This window comes from Bombus impatiens, unplaced genomic scaffold (assembly GCF_000188095.3).
Source record: "Bombus impatiens unplaced genomic scaffold, BIMP_2.2 scf_0154, whole genome shotgun sequence".
Taxonomy (NCBI): Eukaryota; Metazoa; Arthropoda; class Insecta; order Hymenoptera; family Apidae; genus Bombus; species Bombus impatiens.
Genome location: NT_176573.1, coordinates 107,718 through 132,170, shown reverse-complemented (window position 1 = coordinate 132,170; position 24,453 = coordinate 107,718). Strand labels below are relative to the sequence as shown.

General features: G+C 35.3%; 1 protein-coding gene across 13 annotated transcripts in view; it reads right to left on the bottom strand.

The window, feature by feature from the left end:
• Positions 1 to 24,453, bottom strand: part of LOC100748123 (dual 3',5'-cyclic-AMP and -GMP phosphodiesterase 11-like) — a 141,726-nt gene that overhangs the window by 66,953 nt on the left and 50,320 nt on the right. For 9 of the 13 annotated variants that reach the window (XM_024365868.2, XM_003487419.4, XM_033319445.1 and 6 more), the window contains one exon: positions 8,596 to 8,700. Coding sequence is in view for 2 of the 13 variants with exons in the window: in XM_033319439.1 (XP_033175330.1) it covers positions 8,596 to 8,700; positions 11,785 to 11,923 (244 nt within the window). In the remaining 11 variants the exon portion in view is untranslated. Of the gene's footprint in view, positions 1 to 8,595; positions 8,701 to 11,784; positions 12,027 to 24,453 lie in introns of those variants that run through there. The other 4 variants (XR_004461204.1, XR_004461203.1, XM_033319438.1 and 1 more) reach the window with 2 other exon arrangements.

Sequence of the window (24,453 nt, the reverse complement as noted above, 5' to 3'; positions counted from 1 at the left end):
CAAATACGATAGATCGAAGTTTCTTGCCCTAGAATAATGACTTTCTAAAAATGACAGTGATACTTGTTGATATAGAATTAAACACGAAAGACCCGCGTCCTTTGTACCGAAGATATTTTGTTACCTAAATCAAAATCGTTACAGCTCGTGAAATATTTAAAAACAATTAAACTACGAAAATCGGATCTACCATAATTTGTAAAGATTCGTCGTAATCACAACATAATTCCCTTTTCGATTAAACTTCCACGTTGTATCTTTTGTTGTTAAAATGTGGAGCTGTTTAAAAAAAACTTTGGAGAATATTCAATTTCATAAATCGATCATCAGAGTAGATGCACAAGTAGAAACGCATAAATAGAAGCGAAAATTTAATAATACCAAATTCATATACTGTTTATAAATTTTGTGGTAAATAAATGTTTATTAATAGAATAGGAATGAACGTAAGTAATCGTCGTTGGACAGTGCACTGGGAATTTAACGAAGAATACTTCGCGTGAACCTGCAGGAATCGTTTAATTAACTGAGTTTCGAGTTCTGTTTCATTACATGATGGTCGAAAAATTTCTAACTATACGTGACGCAAAATTTCTAAGAGATAAGAGAAGGAAATGGAAATTTAATGTTCATATTATTGTTATCTTGCGTGCATTATGATCCCATATTTTTACATGCCTTAAATAACGTCTGCTCGATAAAATAATTATCATTATCAAAATGTTTCGCCCGCTTTGATATTTTGTCACTCGGTATATACGTACGTACATATTATAGAAAGAGAACAAATGTTTTGGGCCTTCATTTTTTGTATCAAGCGAACTTCGCTAGTCGTAAGAGAAAAAAAGCTTAAACATATGGTAGCTTGAAGAAGACGAATGATGAGAACGAACGGAAGAAGGAAAAGCGCAGAGGGACTCGTGATATCGTCCACACGCGTGAACCTGTATACTTTCATTCAAAGAATAAAGTAAAAAAGAGGAAAAACAATAAAATACGTGCCGAAAAAGAACGAGAAAGAGAACAAGAGCGCAAGACAGAGAAAAAGAGAGAGAAAGAGCGAGAAGAGGTGAAAGGGAAGGGGAAGCGAAGAAAGAAAACGACAGCTAAGTTGTTGGCTATTCCGTCACGTTTTCACGCGGTAAGCACACGACGCACGCGCGCGAGCGCCAGCATAAGCACAAGCGCAAGCGCGGGCGCGAATGCGAGCGTGCGAGTATTACCAAGGGGTCTTCGTGTACCTACACGACTTTCCTCGATTATGCAACTGATGAGCTAGAGCCAGCTATTTCGGACTACCGTGCTGATATCGTTGATTATACATGGGTCATATAGACCCCCTCCACCTTTCTTTCGCTCTTCTCACTTGTCGTCAGTGAAACTTTCTTTTCTCCGCGTTAATATTTCAAATCCTACAACAGGATATCATTAGGCGAGTTTATTAAACGTTACGTTGCGTGTAACAGCTGCTAGAACGAGACGAGTCATCAGTTCTTGATCCGATGGAATCGAAAGTGTTGATAGATACTACGCAGATGATAAATTTCGATAACTGCCGTTCTTGCGAACGCGCGTTAACGAGCTAACGCCGTTTTAATGAAAGCCTGTTGAAACGTACGATTTTCTGACTGCGCGTGAAAAGACTGGTTAAAATAGAACGGACAACGAAATCAGAAAGTAATCCGAAAATCTGAAGAACGACGAAGGAATTGCAATTACACAATCTATTAGAAGATTCCCGCGGATGTCGCCGCTTTTGACGACTGAACTAATGAAAAACGGCTGGAAGCGCGGGCGTGTCCGGTCGTACTAGCACTGAAATGTCGGCTGCAGATCGGGGATTACCTCATGTTTCAGGAAACGTTGCATTAACCTCTTGTCTCTCTCTTTTCTACTCGACTACACGAAGTACAAGAAAAAAAGTCGTCAAACGTGTCTACGATTCTTCGAAGCAGCTGTCCTATTCAAACGTATAGTAGTATTCAACGTATTTTAATTACGTTCAGCTTCCTTTTGCTTCGCAAAAGTCTGGCCCGCGAGAGCAAAGTTACATGCAACGAAGATTTAATAGGATCATTGCATAATTAATGTGCACAATCTTTTCAGCGAGAAATATCTCGAACACACGCGTAAACGAGTCACAAAGTTCCTGGAAAACTGTGATTACATATGTATAATATAAGTTGAGATAAGTGAGCAGATGGATTCTTACCGCGAAATCACATTTCAAATTTTATGCCAATAGAAATATAAACGTGGAAGAGATTCTGCGAAAAATCTATGCTGCTGTCTCTATTCTTGGATGCGATCCAAGAATGACTTCGTCATGATCTTTTTAAGAAAATTTAAAAATTCTATTACATGTCTTAAGGAAATATCACCTACGTCCTATTTACAATTCGTATTAGAAATTTGATCTGCACGGACTGATTATTCTTGCTACGATTATACCGGAGGAGCTCTGCGTTTTAAAGCTGAAACCAAGCTTCTTCACGGAACATTATCAAGCATTGTCCTTTTGCTGGAAAAGACCTTTCATTTGCGAGCTAATGATTTATAAAAGAAACGCGATGCAAACAGTTGTAAAAGACATAGTTAACATCGAAATTATCGATATGTATAAATTATTTAATGCGAAACGTGTCTCGTAAAAGTTGCAATATCGATATTCAAGGAAGCAAGAATGATATCCATAAAGCGGATATTGTAACATGTTCCGATAAGGACATTGTAGGCTTCGGAGAAACATTACAATGTCTGACAATGAGAAATGAATGAATGTTCCGGCAAAGTAAAAGCGTTTCGTTTGAAAGATAAATTTCATCGTGGCGCGGAGTCTGACGAATACGCGATTTCGAGATCCATCTGGCGTGCTCGCTATTACTCGACGTGACCAAAGAGGAGGAACGAAAGGAAGAAGATTTCTCTTCTGAAGTCGCGCGTGTCACGACCGTTACCTCACGACGACCGGCAGTTGCAACTCTCTAATCGACCGGGTACTCGTTAAGGAATTCTCTTAGCAGCGATCTCGTAATTAACCCGTGCATCGTTTTCTCCTCTTCTTACTGCTAAGCTTGCATTTTCGTGTCACAGTCTTCAGTAACATTCCCATTTTACACTTCTATGGTTCGCAAACAAATTTCTTTCCTGATAACGCAATACGACCATTCATTCTTTCCTGTATTTCAAAGAAAAGAAAAAGAAAACAATAAATAAGCAAATAAATAAAATCGTGGCAATTTTTAATCAAGATTTTAACGCATTCTATTACTGTGATATAAAGCGCTTGGTAACCTTCAGCAAAGTTGGTTTGAATTGTTAAAAACTTTTTAAATGATGGAAAAAGAACGCGAAAGAAAGGAAAGTATCGTATAAACACTAAACTGATAAAATTTATTGGGTCAAAAAAGGAAAAAGAAATGATAATGATAGTTTTATCAAAAGGTCACAAAAAGTGGTCAAATTAGATAGAAAAATATATCAGTTGCGTTAATGATTTTTTTTATTTAACAGACATAACGGTATATGACGCAAAAATGATTAACATAACTAGCGAATCCTAGATTAATCTAATCTAATCTAACATTAATTTCTTGTACTAAAAATTGTCTGTATGATGAATGTTACAATATATCAAACGAATCAATGAAAAATCAAAGAAAAACTAATTGAGTCTTGTACCCACTTTTTACACTGCTTTTTGTACCAGTCGAACATAATTTATCATTCTGTACACTAATTGTCGCTAATTGGGGCTCGCTATGCGTAATGATATTACGAGACCTATGTTAATAAAACTTCGATATATTTGAAATTTTCAAAGTTAATTTGTAGTTTGCACAAAATGTGTGCATATCCAATAAGGAACGAAAATCTCTACTATATCCTAACTTTTTAATTAGATTTAATATATGCTACATAATTCGATATGCTATACGATGTTCGCGATGCCTAAGAAGTTTTGATCATATCTGTGAAAATGCTATATAAATAAATCAGCGTATATATGTATACAGACAAAGCAGTGTTTAGAATATTTAATCATTACGATACGATTAAAAATATACCGTTATATATAAATAATTATTACCCTATGTTATATCAACCTTACATCTATTTGACAAAATTACAGAGATATTAGTTGAATATATTTGTCGATTGCAATTACATATTATAATTAAACGAATAAAATATGTAGCACCTTTGAAAAGTTACTTTATATGTGAATACTTTATATACATATATTTTATTAGTACAAAAATAAATTATAAAAAATATAAACAGTTTGTGCATTTAGAATATATTAATAAAACTAGTTTTCGCGATATATTGATTGTTACACGAATGTGATACATATATATATATATATATATTATAAAAATCACATTCGCATAACAATGATACATATATATTAGAAAAATCACATTCATATATCATAATAATCAATATATCGCGAAAATTAGTTTCATTAATATATCCTAAATGTGCAAACTATTTATATTTTTTATCATTTACTTCTGTACTAATTGCAGATATAGTATTTAGGCACCGTAACAGATACATTTTAGAATTCATTTAAATATACGATACATATAAGCACCCTTGACAAGGAAAAAATGTACTGTCCCATTTTGATTAATATCCTTTTGAACGTATCTCCTGCATGGACAATTTGCAAAGTAATAGGGACAATTGTAACGATGAAATGATATAGCTGTTTTCCGGGATAGGTATAAACTCTTTAATTCAAAGAATTTCTTGGTCAGAATTTCATTTCATAATCTCGACGGCTGGCTTTCAACAAGATCCTTCCTTCCTTTGTCGACTTTGATCCTCGCAGCTGCGCTTCTTCGAGCAGAAAACGCTCGAACGGATATGTCAATTAGGACGCCACTAATTCCCGGAGGTTGTGACCTTCCTCTCTCGGCCCACGTACGGGCCAAAGTAATAACATAACTTGTTTGGAACACGAGATATATCGTAAGACAGGATCGGCAGAAAGAGAGAGGGTAAAAGATCGGTCTGAAAGCGTGCCTCGAACCACGCTGCCATTGGCATTGACAAGCGTGTCAATGCCGCGGGAACGCTTGCCTCCATTTTCTGTCGCTGCTAGCTCCAACAAGGTCACGGTAGTTTCTTCGTATCATGATCGAAAGGTCATCTGTCATTTTTCATTCGTTTCGCTCGAACTTTTCGGATTGTCATATGTTGTATTATACTTACATTAATCATGTTATATTTGTACGTATTTGCTCCAAGTGTCGCTCCTTTCGTGTTTACCTTCGTTCATTTTGCTCGTGTTACAGCGCAAGATTTTCACATTTTTCGTTTTGCGGATAAGCAAGTTTGTATATAAAATACGATAAAAATGTACGTATGCGTATTCATTCATATAGCACGTACATTAATTATTGATTCCATGTAAAAGAGTATGTTTAAATACATATGTGTATAAATATTTCTACGCAGAAATAAAATATTTACAATTGCACGCAAAAGTGTTCGTACACTTTTATGAACATATCGTGTCTGTTATACGACACATTTTGAAATTGCATTGGCACCATAATGGCGTCCAACTGGCATAATTATATATATTGATAAAATTTTAAACGACTTTGGAGATGTATACACGGGTTACAAGATGTTTCTTTTTTTATCTTTATCTTATTATAATAATTTTGAGTACTTGTCACATCCGGTAAATTTCTGTAGCAGGTTTGGAAAGTGTACCACGTAGCTCTTTTTCTCGGCAGAAAGCAGTCGTGCAGAGAATTTATATCAACGTTCTGTCATTACGGAAGAGGGTCCTTTGGATGTTTTTTATGGAATCTTCTGGGTAGATTAACCGTGTAGAGATCCTTGGCTGTTATTGTGAAAATACGTCAGTCTGGTATTATATTTCCTTAGGTGGGTTATTTCTTCGGCTATTGTTGGAATTTCTTCCTAAATTCGTTGTCGCGTATATGTCACGGTGTGTCAACTATTGTTCCAAGCACTATGTATACGAGATATTTGATATAAGTGTATTTGTACAAAATCACGTATATATGCAGTCATCCATAATATTAATAAGTCTCAGTATCGAATGAGATCATCCTTAACGCTTATTGCATGCTCAAAGTGACTATTCGTATTCATACTATTCATATGTATACTATTAGTATACATCAATGTATTAACTTTGTCAGATATCAGTTTGTGGTAAACAAACCTTGCAATTTCTGTATAGGTTTTCAGCTTCGATTCAAATTTGTCCAATATTACCGTGGTACTATAGCGTCTTATTATAGTGTTAATAAAACTTCAAAATGTTTTATATAGCACACACGATATACGCACGTAGGTAAAAGTTTTCTATACAAAGTGTACGAATACTTTCGCAAATCACTGTACATAATATTCGTCAATAGGATTGGTTTCCCAAATATTATCGTTTCAATCCGTCCTTTCTTCGAATTACTACAGACAACTATGGAATTCGATATCGAGAAAAATTCGATGTAATCTTTGAATAAATAATATCTAGATTTCTGAACAATGAATGTTGATGCAATGTCCGAATCTTCAACGTTCTAAACGTTTCTAGTTCAAACAATCCTGCTTTTATTAGTACGGTGCAATCTGTTCCGAATTGTTTCGTACACGTTCCAGTTCTTCGATGCAGATCTGAAACGTGGAAATGTTGCAACAAAACGCAACGTACATACCTATTATTAAAGACACGATCGAAAACCGAAGCACCGCAAGTTATGTGATTTAATAAACTTCGTGAAAGTTCAAAATTTAAAAGCCGTAAACAATTGTTTTATCTATTTTTGTAACTAGAAATCGTCGCATACCATTAAAATAAATGATTTAGTCTCGGTATAATTCTATGGAAGTCTTGCAATTTAGGATCAGTAAATTAAAAGGAAAAATATATCGTTGAAACGACGATGCATTGTTATTAATTTTGTAAATAAAACTGTGCGTGAAATCTTAAATTATTACCTTTTTATTATTTTTTAATTATTATTTTTTAAATGCCATTTTGTACTTTATAGAAATGATTAAAACTATCGTTATATCTTTCTAGTATTTTCTTAATACATTCGTTCAAAAAATATAGACCAACATTCCTCGTTTCTTTAAAAATAAACTCCTTTTATGCTATACCTAGTTACATAATTATTCCGTATTGAAAATATACATATAGTTTCTCACTATAGCGCTGTACCTATTATTATGTATCTTATCTATCGTCTATCGTAACATATATTTTGCTATTTATTGAAATATTTATGTTGCATATTAACCGTGTGGTTTTTAATGCTCGTTTATTTTACGTTCAAGCATTGCCTATTGAATTAACATTAACATTAAATCGAAATAAGCGTCGATATAAACCATGTTTCGAAAAGATACGAACGAAATATATAGCTTTTTGAAGAATAATTATACGATATATATTAATTGTAGTCCACATTATATTCGCAATAATTTTGGTTAAAACGAAGCGCGTAATTAGCGAACGTGTGCAAATAAAAGTCGTATTGCAAAATTATTATTATTGCAAAATCTATCATTAAGATATATGAAACGTACGATCAGTTATATGCTCCAATCCCAAAAGACCTCTGAGAGTTTGCGAATTAACTGGCCAGGGTCAATAAGTGGGGGTCAAACGAGCACGGCTCGTATCAAATTAGCCGGTCGCGGAGAAATTAACCCCCGGGCCAATTGCATGCTTCGCGGCCGCAGCCCTGTCAGATGCGCGACGAGGACGAACAACCAATCGCTGCAACGTTACATTAATCGCCAACGTTGTCTCTTTTTTTCAATCGTATCTTTAAACTCGTGCAAAAGCTATTCGAACGACACAAGAAACCGTCGTGTTTTACTTTATAGGAATTTCTATCGCGCAACAGTACAACAAAAGTTACCTTTTTCTCCAGACGATACTGTTTTACATAACTGCGTATTATTTAATATGTTTACAATCTAAATGTACTCTTTATCATACTTGAACTCTTTACGAACGAATACATCATTATTCCATGTTATCTTTGTCATTAATGCATTCAATCAACTGCGATATTCAGTTTACTGTCGCTGAATGGTACTTCAGATTGGACGTAAGAAACTGCCACCGAAGAGGCATCAAGAAGACAAATTTATTCTAATAATAGCAATACTCGGAGCAATACTCTAAGTAACCGGTAATATGGAAAATCGCATTTTCCCTGATTAAGTATCGATTAAATAATTCCTTATCGCGCCATATAATATTCCAAACGAGTTCTTTGTCTTAATTTGACAATTTGAACAATTTGAAATGTAATCTGCCTTGTTTCATCGTCATCATTGGTTTTTTCGTCGTAACTTTCTTGGTATTTTTATTCGTTACTGCGACTAAGAGTTAAGATAGATTCTCCTTGTCGCTCTTCTCGAATAACAGTAACAACTTGGAACCACCAGCTCGCAATAATTGCACTTTCGCAAGAAACCGAGCAGGTGATGCGAATGTTCTCTTGGCATTTAGTTTTGCCGTTAAGCACGGATGTGAAATGAAAATGCGAGTAGGAAATAATATGCGTATACATATGGACTTACCGGGCTTCCTGCGCGAGCTCCAAAGCACAGGAGGATGCGCGGAGGCGGCGACGGCAGCGGAGGGGTTACCGGCGGAGGCAGCCAGCTTGACTGCGTTCCGCGTACCTAAAACAAAATCAAAACAACGTTCATAACCGTGTGCGGTTAAGCCCTCGATTCGATACATATTTTTTGTCTTTTTTCTTTTTTTTATTTATTATATGAAAGTGTGTCGCGCGGTTGCTCGAATAGTAAAATACGGTAAAGCGTCATTTTCTCCTGCCTTCATGTTTTCCTTTTTCCGTTCCACTGTATCAAGGAGGAAACGAAACACATACAAACATATACATACATATATATATACGGTTGAACCTTCGAATTAATAAAGAGAAAAGAAGGGAAGCTTTCGGATGAGAAGAATATTTTGTTCCGAATCATAATTATTTCATGTTGATAAATTATTTTACCGTTAAAGGTATTTTACCGCTGAATAATGCATTGATCTTTTTACTCCGCGTCTCTTTCAAAATTTATCTAAAAGTTCTTCAAATATCGTAAATGTTTCAATGCATCTTTACGGTTGTGTCGCTTGGGACGCATCTCCCGTTTCACTGCGATAGCTAACATAATACATTTTGTTTTCCAGCTGATTCCAATATTCGTACAACAAAACATTTTGATCGAACGTTGGAATGTGTTGGTAATAGATGTTCAGATAATGAAGATCTCGCTGTACCTGTAACGTTAATACGTACTAGGTATCGTTAACTATAGCGATTTGTAAGATTGTCCGACGTTTGTGGTTATGCTACAATGTGCACTAACGGAGCGTAGGTGAAACTACGATGAGGTTTTGAAAGGTTGTTCAGAAAGGTTGAAAGAGTTTTGTTGAACCATGCTTCTGGTGATGTTGATATGTACAAAATGATGTTAAATACATGGAATGTGGCTATATGTATACATAATCCCATGACGCGTGAGGATATGGACGTTACTGGCGGATTTTCAAATGTGGCGGAACTGGGCAAAAATTATTGCCGCGGAAGTATACCATCCGTAAAGTGATATTTTGATCGACGTGATGGTGCTTTTATGGTTTGGACATGAAAGGTCGCCGTCGGAAAATAACCGTGAATTTTCCGAACTCACGGCGTTAGCGTGCGGCAATTAACCGAGAACAGAGCACAATGAAAACGAACAAACGAAACGTTGATTTTATTCATCTTGAACTATCCCGCACTGGTGAATAAAGAAAATAATTGGCAAACACGGCGTACCTATTATACGTCGCATTGAATTAAGAAAATATCGGAGAATTTATCGACGTACAAGTATAGATATTTTTTAAATAAATTAGGGTATCGCTCGATTTAGATATATTTCCCTCTTTTTGTGTTATGAAAATTGATATGACAGAGACAAAAGAGTCTACCCAGCCTTCAACAAACGTGCATTTATCATTTTTGATAATGAAACATAACACGAGCCAGTGTGTCGGATTACTTCGTCTTACATTCGCTTTAATAAGCTTTATTGACGATTCTTGTAACGACGATAATCTGACGATGTCTGAAATAAGCGGTTCGTCGTTTTTGTTTCTAACGATATAACAAGATCGTTTTACTTCATAAACAAATTTCCCTATCCTCTTGCTTTTATCTTTAAGGGCCTGCGGTGTTGCGTTATAAGCGTTACAAGCGTTAAAATTATATGCTAATGTAATGGAAATTGGACGACTCGCTTTAAGAATTAATCAATATTACACCACCGATACATCGAAAATAAGCGTAGTGCTCTCTTGTAGTTGTACATAGAGCACTGGAATATCCGAAGAAAAATTATTTGCGATTCTCTATGCCAATAAATTATATTCAATCTTTTAACATTTTCATTTAAAACAATCGTTTAACGTAATATAGTTAAATTTATGGATCGAGTTAATTTGGTAAATGACATAACAAAACTCAAGAATAAAATCAACTCTGTATTCCACTGGTAATATTTCAGTGTAAAAAATTAAGGAAAGTGTATCTACAAAACCAATGGCAATACGTAAGAAGGATTAGAATCGACTTATTTACGGGATAAGCAACACAAAGAATCAGTGGCTTTAGTATCGTTAATTTGGTAACCGAATGAATTAAAGCTTTGAAATATGTGGATATATTGTAGGTCAAATGCATAGTCGTTTATTTAGTCCGACAAATGGTTCTGTAAATGACATTTATCGTTAATATAAAAGTGATCGTTATCCAGATACAAACAGATGTTATTGTTTCGTTTAACATGCGAAAATTAACGAATACAGCAGCCATAAATATAACACATTTCGTCGGGGGTCGATAAGCAGTAACAATGTATAATATAGATAAGAGACATGCTACGATTATGTACAGAGAATCGATACAGACAATTAATTATATTAAAATAAATTATAGTTGATAAAATCATCGTATTGATTTTCTCCTGTGGCAAGTTCAGAGTATTATAAAATTAACGATGTACATTTACAATCATGAAATATACTCATGACATTCATTACAATCATGAATGATATAAGATACAATAATTTACAACGATTTCTATTAAAATTATAATCTTTATCGCGAAGCTCACATCCTCAAAGTTTCTCTAAAGAATACTGATAATTCATAGTGAAATTGCTAATATGTTTAGGTACTTTTGCCTCCTTAGAAAATTACCATCTATTGTTTATTAAATAATAGACACGAGATCCGATTCATTTAATAATTTTAGAAATACACATGAGCCGCATATTTGCAACATAGATTAACTGTATAAATAAAACAAAAAATAGAGAAAATTGATGAAATGTACTATGAGATAAGCGATCGATTTATTCTTAAAGTTTAAAAAATTTCAAAATCTGAAATTGACCTCGGCCTGTGAATGGCTCGTAACTAGATACAGACCAATGGAAGCACAAAATCGACTTAAACAAAAATTGAGGGCGGCTTCCTAAAGTCTTCTTCGTCAGCGAGTAATTAACAGATATTTCTCCCTTTGTTTTTAAATGCATTTCAAAATCGTAACCTGTCTCGCGCTTAAGAAAGATTCCGTGTTCACGCCTGATTCGCACAAAATATCTCACCATAACGAGAAATAACGTGGAAGTTGGGAAACGAGCATCGCAGGAAATTACACACAAAACAGTAAATGAACATCGAACTTGACGAGAAGATGACTTACGAAAACAGTGAATGCTATCGTCGTTTTCAGGACTCGATGCGGAGGTATAGCTGCAGGTGCAAATGCAGAAGAGTTTCCTCCTGGTGTCGCGGTTGGTGTCGCGATTCGTCTCGCAACGACCCTGCCGATCGAGTGCCATAGCGATCGGCAACACACCGCGTCGCAGCACGTTTACCAAGTTGAGGCGAGGCAAGGCGAGTGGAGCCGAGTCAAGTGAAAGAAAGAGGGTGGAAGTAGGTAGACTAGCGAGAAAGGAGGTGGGGCTGTTAGGCGAATTCTCTCTACTCATACGAGGATTCAGTATTAGCAAGTAGAAAGGAAGAGCGGACGTGCGTGTTTCGATACGATTTCTCATCGAGTCATCCTCCTACATCCACCAACTTGCTGTCCCTACGCGCGATATCGATACGAGGCTAGGTATCACTCGAATTCGAATTCACAACGGAGTTCATCGCCGTGGCAAGACGTACACCTCTTCGTGCCTAACACAATCATTAAGAAACGCGACCGTTAATTAAACGCCCTGTGATTACTAGGTCCAGTTGCGGAGCTCATCAAGCTAATGGCCGCTATTATAATTACGTCGATGCTTAGACGAAATGCTATTTTTGGTGTCGTTCGTGCGCAGCTTGCCGATACAGGCTGGGAAAGCTACACGACAAATTATTTCCGATTACGAAGAAGTAGCAGATGGGAGTCTAAATGCGTCCTCGGAGCATTGGCTGATGTATCCGTTTCCGTGACAGTAGGAGACTTCCAAAAGTTTCATTGCGTCGAATAGAGTAGAATATTATACGTCGAAGCTCGAAGGATGACCCAATTAAATCTTATCGCATGTAACTTTCTTTTACAGAGTTTAGTCAAGAGTAAGGAATATATAGTAGAGATGATTATTAATGATAAAATGGAAATTGCGATAGAGACGTTGTTGATCTGTTTCTCCAACGTACTTGGTTGAATTTAGTCGAATCACAAATTTTATTTTCGCTTCTTCTTATTAAAAATTCTAAAAGAATAAATAACGTAAAGTAATGTAAGTGAATGTTAACGTAGTTTTTATCAAAATCGAAAAAAGTATCTTTTTAAACAGTTAACCGCGGAATTTAGTTTTAGAAATCTCTCACGGGGTTAAGTCGTGCAGTGCGTAAATAAATACAAGCGACGACGAGTATACGCGTTAAACTCACTGAAATAAAGTTTTTGTTTGACGTGCATACTCGTGAAACGCAGTTACGAGCTAATCCATAATGCATTACTCTAATCGTTTCATCTTTTAATTTTTTTCTAAATGTCTGTCATTTATTAGCTGAAGCTTATTATTCTATCCTTTCGTTTAATTGTATCTATTTGCACAAAGAAAATTGCATTTTAAAACGTTTATGACGAATTTTAATATGATACAAGCAAAATATTAGATCGTAATGTATTTGATATCTGTCTGGGCAATTATTCACCTAATTTGTACGAAGAATGGTATATATAGTATATCGTTTATTGCTTTACGTAAAATTGTAGGTGTGTTGATTTATGTTCCTCGATCCCTTGCCATCTTTTAATTTGAAATAATATTGAAGGTTCTTCGCTATTTTCTTTGCAACGCTACACCAAATACATACGAAATTCAAATTAATTAAATAAAACGCAACGATACAGCAGTATTTTTCGAAAATAATGTTGAAAACATGATATCTTGCTGGCAGAGGTCTTCCAATTCCAATGACACATTTAAATACTTCGGCTAATACATTTACTTTTAACTTAGTTTTTAAAAGTCATAAGCATATTTATTTTAATTGAAAAAGAAAAGGCGGGTATTCTATGTGTTAGAGTCTAACATTCGTATATTTCAATAGTATTTTCTAGAGAACAACATGATTCTATCTGTTTATGTTACATATCCTACAAAGCTTTTAATTACATCATCGTTTAGCTTTTCCACAAAACTAATTAGAAAATTAAGCGATTAAAAAACAAACCTCGATGAATGAAATCAAGCAAAGAAAATCAAAGATCCAATCAGCAAATATTTGATGAACGTGAGAAATAAAATTATTAAACATTGGTATTAACTTCTTGTTACATTTATCTATAAATGAACGTACGCCGATGAAATTGCACATTATTTGTTCATGTAAATTTTGCTCGTTTTTTATAACTTTGATTATAACATATCAGTGGTATCAAGATAATGAGAACACAAAGAGCGCGCAGGACTGTGACTCGCTGTAATTTATCGTTGACATCTTTCATTGTCGGTCCTGTTTCATAAAATAAAAAGAGCGTGCGACACACGTTCAAAAGTTGAAAAACACGAAATAATCCAATTTCATATTTCGTAATTTTGTCTGCTTTTCCTCGGTAAATAAAGGCTTTAAAATAATTCGTATAATATTTAAGTCTTCATCCAGCGTTGATTGGATTAACTTTTCCTATTGTTTATTATTATTGGATTATTGCTATAAAAGCTTTCGCGTATTGCGTCATCCATCGTAATAAATCTGACGCGCAGGAATCGCTGAAACTTTTAATAATTTCAGATTGAGAATGTAAAGAGATTTCTACGTGATATCGTTACCAATCTATCGCGTAAACATGGTAAAGATGGAAAAATAATATGACAGGAAAGTTTTAATTGAAACATCTTGGCCTTATCCTCTGCAATTGTTGTAGTCAGTGAGAAGCTACTATCTCAAGCAAAATTGTTCAAGATTCTGTATATATGTACATATTGAAGAACTTATTCCGATTCTGCAGTAATCCTCGATGTCATTTATATATGCAGAGAATCATTGTAATCAGTGACGGATTTAACTCTTCGGGTGCCTAATGATAATAATCATTTAGGGGCCCCTAAGCTAAACCAAATTTTGAGGAAGCTTATCCTGGCTAAATCGATGTTTGTTAAACCGATAAGTAATCGACATCTACGTTTAAAGATCGTTTGGCTGATCTGTCAGAACATGATATTCACTTGGACAGAGAATATTGATTTCGTGTGAAATAATTAAGATGCACTGGCCAGTTCAAAACTGCTTTCAAAACATCCATGGTTAGTCTCGTTGGAGGATTCAATCGTTTTTCACGTACTCTAGGAAACGCAAGAATCCTCCAAAACACTGTTCAGAATGGACCCATCGATCGCTCGATGGGCGTCTCGAATATTCGAATGACTATAACGTGCTGATTCGACAAACATCGTTTTAGCCAAACTAAAATTTTCATCCCCGGTCTTTTCGTGCCAACAAATATATTTTAAGTAATTCTGACAATCTATTAATCTGCTTAACAAGCACTTTTGGATACCGAGCCCGGAGCCCGACACTTACAGCGTCATTAACGTCAAGATAAATCCGCCCCTGACTCTAGCACATGGAAAGCACTAACTAATACCAATGCTTCTTGCGACGATGATACTCTGATATCTCCTTGCTCGCTTCTAAACGATCCTTCGTTTTGCTACAGGTGGTAAGGTGGACTCCACTGATTCAGAAGCTACATGTGAGTATATATCGTTAAGTTACTCGAAGGGGGTGTGGAGAAACGCATACTTCTCCAAATCAAACCCGATACAACGAAATCAATTGCTGCATTGAATACTCCGTGCTCCACGCCTATTTTAGATAATGAATTAATTGCTCAGTTTGTTGAGCACAGTGAACCCTCGTATAACGCGGCGGATATGCCCCGTATTATGGGAAACGGAGTTACGGGAATCGCACGTATTATACACGCACACAGAATTCGACCGAATAACACGTAAAAGCTGGCACGACGTGATTTCTCGCGGGAAAATAAGGAAGAGACATGGAATAAAATTTGTTTCGTTTAACATGTTACGCAACATGTTATTCGGCTCCACCTTGTTTAATTAATATTCAATATTTAAGTTTATTACTAATTTATTAATTTATCATGGTCGGATAAAATTTAAATTTTCTTAGTCCTGCCCAGTCCGGAACTAGTCGCGTTCGAGTACATTCGATCGATTTTCCAACTCGATTTTCTCCAAATCTAAGTCGTGAATGGACAAATTTTATTTCATATTTTTTTCGCGTCGTACCAGCTTCTACGTATTTTTCGATCGGATCCTCTGTACGGACTGCGAGTGTGAATTATGCAATTCAAATGTGTTCCAAAGGATTTCCAATGTAGCCCTTGTTTAATTTAGACTAATGAATATATACAGGATAATTCAGATATTCGTACGTTAATTTTCTACGTACAGGGTGTCTCGCTTAATTTGACCACCTTAGATATCTCACATATTATAGGATAAGAAAAGACGTCAGAGGGAAACGTTATTTAATTTCGAGGCGCAAATCCATGATGGTAATCGTGAAATTATTCTCAGAGTCATAGTTTCCAAGATTTCCATGTCGTTCGTGTTTCTTTAGATAGGACTGTATACTTTTACCACCACAGCTGAGGTTAAGACCAATGCAGTAGCTTGTAATACCATGACATTCGTGTAACTTTGAGTAGGAAAAATTTAGAAATGTTCGGTAACAGCTACGAATGATGAAACAACTACGGTAGAGTGATCAACGAAGAAAAATGCATTTTTACAAGCGATGAAAATGATACTCGATAAGAGAAAAGTTCCTTCAACGTTGGATCGGTTTTACACGCCTAGACTTCTTTCTGTAGAGTGTAACAAACAGAATATTAGTCAGCAAGTTACAAAGACAGATAGAGAGTCACACGTTAATCGTTCATAGAAACGTATTGAAGTGGTTAGTCATCGTTTCGAACGCTTATTGAAATAAGTTTTCTTTCATCAATCACCTTGTCGTAGTTATTGCATTATATACAGCTATTATCAAACAGCTTTGAATTTTTCGTACTCGAAGCAAACTCGTGGTATTCTAACAGTGGGACGCTTTACGATGCATCATCGCGGAGCGTCGAGTGACGCGTTTCCACTGAATTCACCAATCTTCAGATTTTATCGAAAGGTACGTCGTGTAAACGTCTACATCGAGATGATTGTACGTCTATTATTATATACAGAGTGATTGGTAACTGGTGGTACAAGCGGAAAGGGGGTGATTCTACGCGAAAAAAGAAGTCGAAAATATAGAATAAAAATTTTTTTAATTTTTTTTTTAATTTTTCCACCGAGACAACGATCTACAGTGAGATCCGCAATAACGTACCGCACGCGTACCGAGCGAAAATTCAAAGTCGATTTTCTCGAAAACAAAGCCTCAAACGAAAAATTTTTGTTGTATATTTTCGACTTCTTTTTTCGCGTAGAATCACCCCCTTTCCGCTTGTACCACCAGTTACCAATCACTCTGTATATAATAATAGACGTACAATCATCTCGATGTAGACGTTTACACGACGTACCTTTCGATAAAATCTGAAGATTGGTGAATTCAGTGGAAACGCGTCACTCGACGCTCCGCGATGATGCATCGTAAAGCGTCCCACTGTTAGAATACCACGAGTTTGCTTCGAGTACGAAAAATTCAAAGCTGTTTGATAATAGCTGTATATAATGCAATAACTACGACAAGGTGATTGATGAAAGAAAACTTATTTCAATAAGCGTTCGAAACGATGACTAACCACTTCAATACGTTTCTATGAACGATTAACGTGTGACTCTCTATCTGTCTTTGTAACTTGCTGACTAATATTCTGTTTGTTACACTCTACAGAAAGAAGTCTAGGCGTGTAAAACCGATCCAACGTTGAAGGAACTTTTCTCTTATCGAGTATCATTTTCATCGCTTGTAAAAATGCATTTTTCTTCGTTGATCACTCTACCGTAGTTGTTTCATCATTCGTAGCTGTTACCGAACATTTCTAAATTTTTCCTACTCAAAGTTACACGAATGTCATGGTATTACAAGCTACTGCATTGGTCTTAACCTCAGCTGTGGTGGTAAAAGTATACAGTCCTATCTAAAGAAACACGAACGACATGGAAATCTTGGAAACTATGACTCTGAGAATAATTTCACGATTACCATCATGGATTTGCGCCTCGAAATTAAATAACGTTTCCCTCTGACGTCTTTTCTTATCCTATAATATGTGAGATATCTAAGGTGGTCAAATTAAGCGAGACACCCTGTACGTAGAAAATTAACGTACGAATATCTGAATTATCTAGAACTTCGACATTTATAGGTCACAGGACTAGATGACACGAAAATCATCTTGGGAAACGACTGCAAATAGTAATTTCAAAATAATGTGTTCTTTATAACTGATGACTCTTCGTTATAAGACTATCACTTGCTTGTTTCAATACCGTGTGATATACAGTGAAAATTGTGAACCGAGGGAACGTTATTAAAAATTCTACAAAGTTAAAAATAATATAAAATCTTGCAGTATCTGGCGATATGGTTACTGGATTTAAGCGTAATTAATAATAAACGAATAGAGTATAAACATACGTTTGCTTTTAGGTTATATGGCAAGTTATATATGGATTTTATAGCATAAGTGACCCTTTTCGTCTGTTCCATAGACCCTGGTAGCCTTTAAAGGGCATGTTAGGGTCGTTCTCCCTTCATCGCCTGTATAAGGTAAAACAGTTTGAAACATTTCAAAGGAACACTTAATCAAAAGGAGTCGTTTACATATTATATAGCGTGTGTTTAAAAAGCCAGCAATTTCTTTTTTTTTTTTCAAAATCATCCTCTCGTTTAGAAAAAATTAAAGTCTAAGATCGCGTGACTTAGAATTCACTTCAGAAACTCCTCATATCATTACACGTGTTGTAAAATCGCTATTTTGATATTTCAACGATTGCACATAAAAGATACAGTACATTATAAAAGCGCAAAGAACATGGCTGTGTATTAAGCAGCGAAAGATTGCGTTTAGAAGAAGAAGGGACAGGCAAATTCCCGAAACGCACGTCGAATTATAAAAATCGTTTACCGATGATTCTTATAATAGCGGACGAAAGCCAACCAGTTAGCTGAGGCAGAAAAATATTTGAACAGAAACGTACGTGTGCCCACTGTTGGAAGATCGAATTCTTCCGTGTCGAATTTCCTAAGTAACATTTAACCCCTTCGCATCGGAGGATGAAATATCTTGCTACGCAATGTCGTTCGTGATATACGCTTTGCACGAGATATCTTGCAACGCAATGTCGTTCATGTGATGCTTTGTACGAGATATCTCGCGATGCAATATCATTTGTGCGACTCTTCGGACGAGATATCTCGCACGTCTTTTTATTAAAACTTCAGATATCGCATTCAATGATTCGCGTAAAAGTCAATCCGTAAGACGTTGAATTTGTAAACGTTGAAAAACGGGGCTCGAGATATTTCGTTCAAAGCGTCACATGAACGATATTGCGTCGCAAGATGCATATTTCGTACAAAACATCGTACGAAGGGCATTGTGTGGCAAAATATCTCGTCCGAAGCGTATCATAGACAGACATTGCGTGGCGAGATATTTCGTTCTCCAATGCGAAGGGGTCAAATGAACACTTTTACCTTTAGAAGCATATACAGCGTGGACTAAAAATCAGTCGCCGTGATTTTTCAAACACTTTGGAGAAAAAAATGTTTCGAACGATAGTTAATCAGCTTTCGATCGACTACAAATTACGATGTTAAGAATTTCGAAAAAAACCTTACTTTAACATATTTCTATATTTTTAGATGGAACACTACGTTCTCTTTTATGTACCGTTCGATCAGTTTTTGATTCTTTATAAAAAAAATATTACGGTACTTGGATCGACGAATTATTGAAAAATATTTTAACTTCGACGTTGTAAAACTTATGATATGAAAGACGAAGAGAAAACATAAAGAGCGAAAAGTACTATGCTATCTTTCCTCGTCTTAAACAAGATACGTTATTTTGTCCGACTATTGCAAGTACCAGAAAAATGGTGTAGATTGATGTTCCACGACCACCCTGTATGTTTTACTATCAATCTAAATTTTAATCAATTTACATCTGATGATAGAGTTAGAGCATGAAACAAATCGTATGGTAAATACTGGAAATACCCAACGGAGCATCGAGTTTGTGTCATAGTACTGAAAATTTCGTGTTTACCAATGGAAAGATAAATAAACGCGGCTATTCAAACACAGATAGCGTAGAATCGTAAGAAATAAAATGCAGGAAAAATGTAATCTACAAGCAATTTCATCTTTTACATTGATAATAACAGCAAATATACATTATGCTCTATGTACCAAAGAGCGATAATGCGAAACATTATCGCCGTCGCAATCGTTGGACATCAACGTAATCGACAGAACATAAAACGATTCGCAGCGAACTCATTAAACCATCTACGATACTACAAATAAATAGAAATTTAAAAAGCGTGTTATAAACAGGATGAAAGAACACGTTGAAGCAATTTTTCGAAAATTTAATCGAGTCTATCTGTCATGATAAAACTTGTCGCAGTTCTACAAGCTACATCTTTCTGCAACTTATAATTACATTTTGTTTCGTATTGTTGCGCGATTCGCTGCACGACATGATTTTTGTACGCTATTTATCTACAGACTTTTACACCGTACTGTCATACCGCAAACTAATTAACAATACGATCTATATGCTTTTATATACAACGATACGAGCTCATACGGGGATCGACTCTCTTTTTAACACGCTGACGCCGGCGTGCACTGCCGGTGGGTCACACGTGCCTGTCCCGTGGGGCAGCGTGCATTGTCGATGGGTCACACGAGTTTGTTCCGTGGGCAGCGTGCATTCGGCCGTTGACGAAACGATCGCCCGATCGAACAATCGATCTATCTCGTTTGCAGAGGTATCTTCTCTGATACGACTAAAGTCCTCAACCTCATACTGTCGCAACGATATACGATAATTTATAGCAACTGACAAGTTCTATATTCGTTCAGAAAGTAACTGGAAATACCCGTCTACGTATGGCAAGCACGTAAAAAGATAGAATGTACTCATAGAAAGTTAATTAGTTTCATTTATATGTCGACTAAAATCATAGGAAATTTTCTGTTTAAATTGTTTAAATAATGAATATCGTCGTTGTTTTGTACGTTTGAAACGATGACGCGATTTGAAAATCCCGTCGATGACGAAACGTGGTCTGTCGCACTTCTACGCTTCTTGAATGCTGAAAAAACTCTTCCAAAAGGAATTTATAGTTGAATTACAGCAATTTATTGTAATAAAATTATGGATGATTCAATACCGTTTAGTTTAATACTGTCTCTCGTTACACAGAAGCTTACGAAACAGCTTTGTTACAAATGATTGACGGCATCGATAGATTCACACGATAATTTTTTTGCCAAATTTAAAGAGTTTTTGGACACAACGCTTCGCGAGAAACTATTGTGTTATGTAAACTCACAGTGGAGAAGTGTATTGTAAAGGTAGGCATACAGAAACTTGTGTAACGTTACGATAAGTGCTGAAACGGGAGTGGTGATTGTATGGGTAAATAGCTAAGTATGTTTACTAAAGTTACAAAGGAAGGAACCTCTTTAAAAGACATTTACGTTATTGTTATTTCAAAAGAGATATGATTTTCCGAATGGTCGTCGCAGATATGTTGCTTTTAACTTCTGTAAATAGATTTTACTTTACAATTGCTAAAAAATTGCATTTCAGCATATTTATCTATAAATTACCATGAATTTAGTTACACATTAAGAATGATTTATATTCGCAGAAGTTTTCGCTAATAAATCGAGAAAATACATATTTCATAGATAATATTTCTTATGCGGCATAATTTTCCTTACATCGCATATATCATCCGTCACAAAAAAATTGACTTATCTTTTGGATATTGAAATTTCATGTATATGCATACTTGTTTTTGACTTATTGGACTTGATAATTTAGCCTGCATTCGCGATTATTTATTTCTTAATATGACTAGCAAGATTATACTGTAGTACAACGTTGCTCGAGCAAAGAGATATACCAACTCATTCAAAACAAATCGAATGAAATTGAATAGATTATGTAGCAAAGTTGAGTAACTCTAAATTTAAAAACGATTCCCCTATACAGAGTACCTTTGAACATCATAATTTGTAGATGTAATCATAAAATATTCATTGAACACTTTTTCACTGCCTCGTACTCAATGACAAATATAATCGTTAATATTCGAGAATATAATTCGTATCGAGATGAATTCGCAGACTATAACCATCAATCATGCGGTAAAGGAAAGACAGTTCCCTTCATTATTTCATTAGTAAGTTACGAACTGTAAAAGTCAAACCAGTTTCGCAAGTAAACGTGAATTACATCTACTCGTATCGAAGGCCATACAAGGATGACTTTATTAAACAAAGATTTTTAATATTTCCATTTTATATTCATTTTATATTTAAAATATTTTAATATGCAGTATTTAAATATATTAAGAAAGGACTTCCTCTGTGTTCTCGAAAGAAATCACTTAAGTTAAGAAATTACAGTCTAACTTTACCCAACATGTAGTACGATTTAACTTTGCCTAACAATAATTTTCAATGTTTCGTTGAAAATTGATCTTTCAACATCGCTTATACGAAACAATCGCAGTTGTTCGAGAATAGCTTCCAATAACGTTCTGCCAAAGCAGTTCGGCATTCGAGGTATAAGCGTTTCCAGAGCAATCGGATGAAATGGTCAAATATCTGAAATAACGAAGCAAGAGTTCGTCGTTTGGAAGAAAAACGCATAACGATCGTCCACTTGCTCTCCATTTATTAACGAGTTGACCAGGATTAATTTGGCGGGCAATCTTTGCGAGAAAATAGGGTAGCGGTGCGGTTAACTTGACATTTACGGCAGCCAGGAGGATAAGTCCGTGAGCTTTATTCGAATATTGAAGTATTACGTTTTAAATGCTTTACCATATTAAATGCATCGTACAACGTAGAAAATGAAATTTTCGAGATTTTTAGGCGAAAAGATTTCGTTTTACATTCTCGCGCGTGGAATAACTTCCTGTTGATTTTTTACTTTTCCTCTCGATTGTTTATTCTTCCTTTCCTTTTCGACGACGTCATTAACGATGTGTAATGCTGGTTATTGATAGTTAAATGGAATAGTAGAAGTGTTTATTGCTTTGGATAAATTTGAGGAGGTCCTCAACAGCCTTCGTATTGCGAAAGAATTCCTCCAATGGTTTGAGAAGTTTGGTCTGATTTCAGCGAGATTGTTATTCTTATTCAATTGGAAGCTTGTTCAGGTGGTATTATTCTCGTTCAATTGGAAATAAAGCAAAGATACATATAATTGACAAGTTTCCAAACTTTCTCTAAAAAATGAAACCACAAATACAAGGTCGTTATTCTTGATTTTCATTCTATTTTGAGCCATAGAATCTCCCTCGCTGCAATTGTATTTATTAATAACGAATTTACGTGCACGTTGTACTAAACGTAAGGGAAGAATTTATTGCTTAATTTTAAAATTTATGTCATCATTTCGGGAAACATCTTGCTCTGTTCTTGTCGTGTTTGTATAATAGTATCGTCACTTACTGGTAAAATAATATATTGTTTCTCGTTTTCTTTTAATTCTAAACATAATTACTGTTGATAAAGTCGACGGGACAGTGTATTCTTTCCACATTTTACTGAAACTAGGAAAATAATCTCTTTCACTCCTGATAACAATACTGTAATACGCGTACGTGGGAAAAATAATATTAACAGCTTGACAAAGCAGGTCTTAAGTTTGAAAAGCAGTTATATCTATAACTTCGAAAAGTTCGGAATCCAAAATTTATCGAGTCAAAATGCCGAAAATACAAAGGAATATCAACGACTACAACTTGGAATATTTCGGTATCTGAAATTTCTTTAATCCTTTAGAAAATGAAGATTATACTTTATCTTTAAGAACAGAATATATTTCTCCGTATAATCAAAGATACTTTGTAAATATACGGTTATCAAGGAGTACATATTCATAACAAATTTTCAAAACACGTTAAAAAATGATGATCTAAGATTTGGTACCTTACAAGTTTAAAAGGGGTAAATAAATTTTTTTCAAAGTAAAAAATCCTGTATTTGCCAGTAACTAAAATTCTTTTTGTTTTAAATAACATGTTAAGTATACGTAGAAAAATCGATTTGGAAGTACATTAATTATAGAAATCTACGAAAAAATTATTCTATTACGACAAAGGATTATCGTTAATATCAGCGAAAATCTGTACGCCAACACAAAACTTTATTGACTCTTTCACAATAGACATTCGATATGCATACACCTTTCTTTCATTCGAATGAAATATTCACACGCGTGTATCATATGTGAACCGACGTATCTATATTTTCAAATATTCTTGCCTTGATCCATATTGTCTAATATACATACATACATGCATGCATGCATACATGCAATTTCCATTCACCGTTGCAATTCAAGGATATTGTTGTGCACATAAATTATGTATGTACTACTAAATTAAAGTAGCGGTCATTAAGTATGCTTGCAAGAAGATACTATTGATTATAGAATATAGAGTGACCTAAGGCTAGAGCCTGATACATCATGCAAGCTGTTAATTTATATATCAGGAAGTATTCCAGATAAATATCAAATGAGGGGAACGTAATTTTGCATTAATCGAACCAGCGATTGCGATTCTCCGTATAAAAAAGTATTGATCCGTTTACATTAAAAAAAGCCACTGGTATTCACGTCTTAATTAGGAAG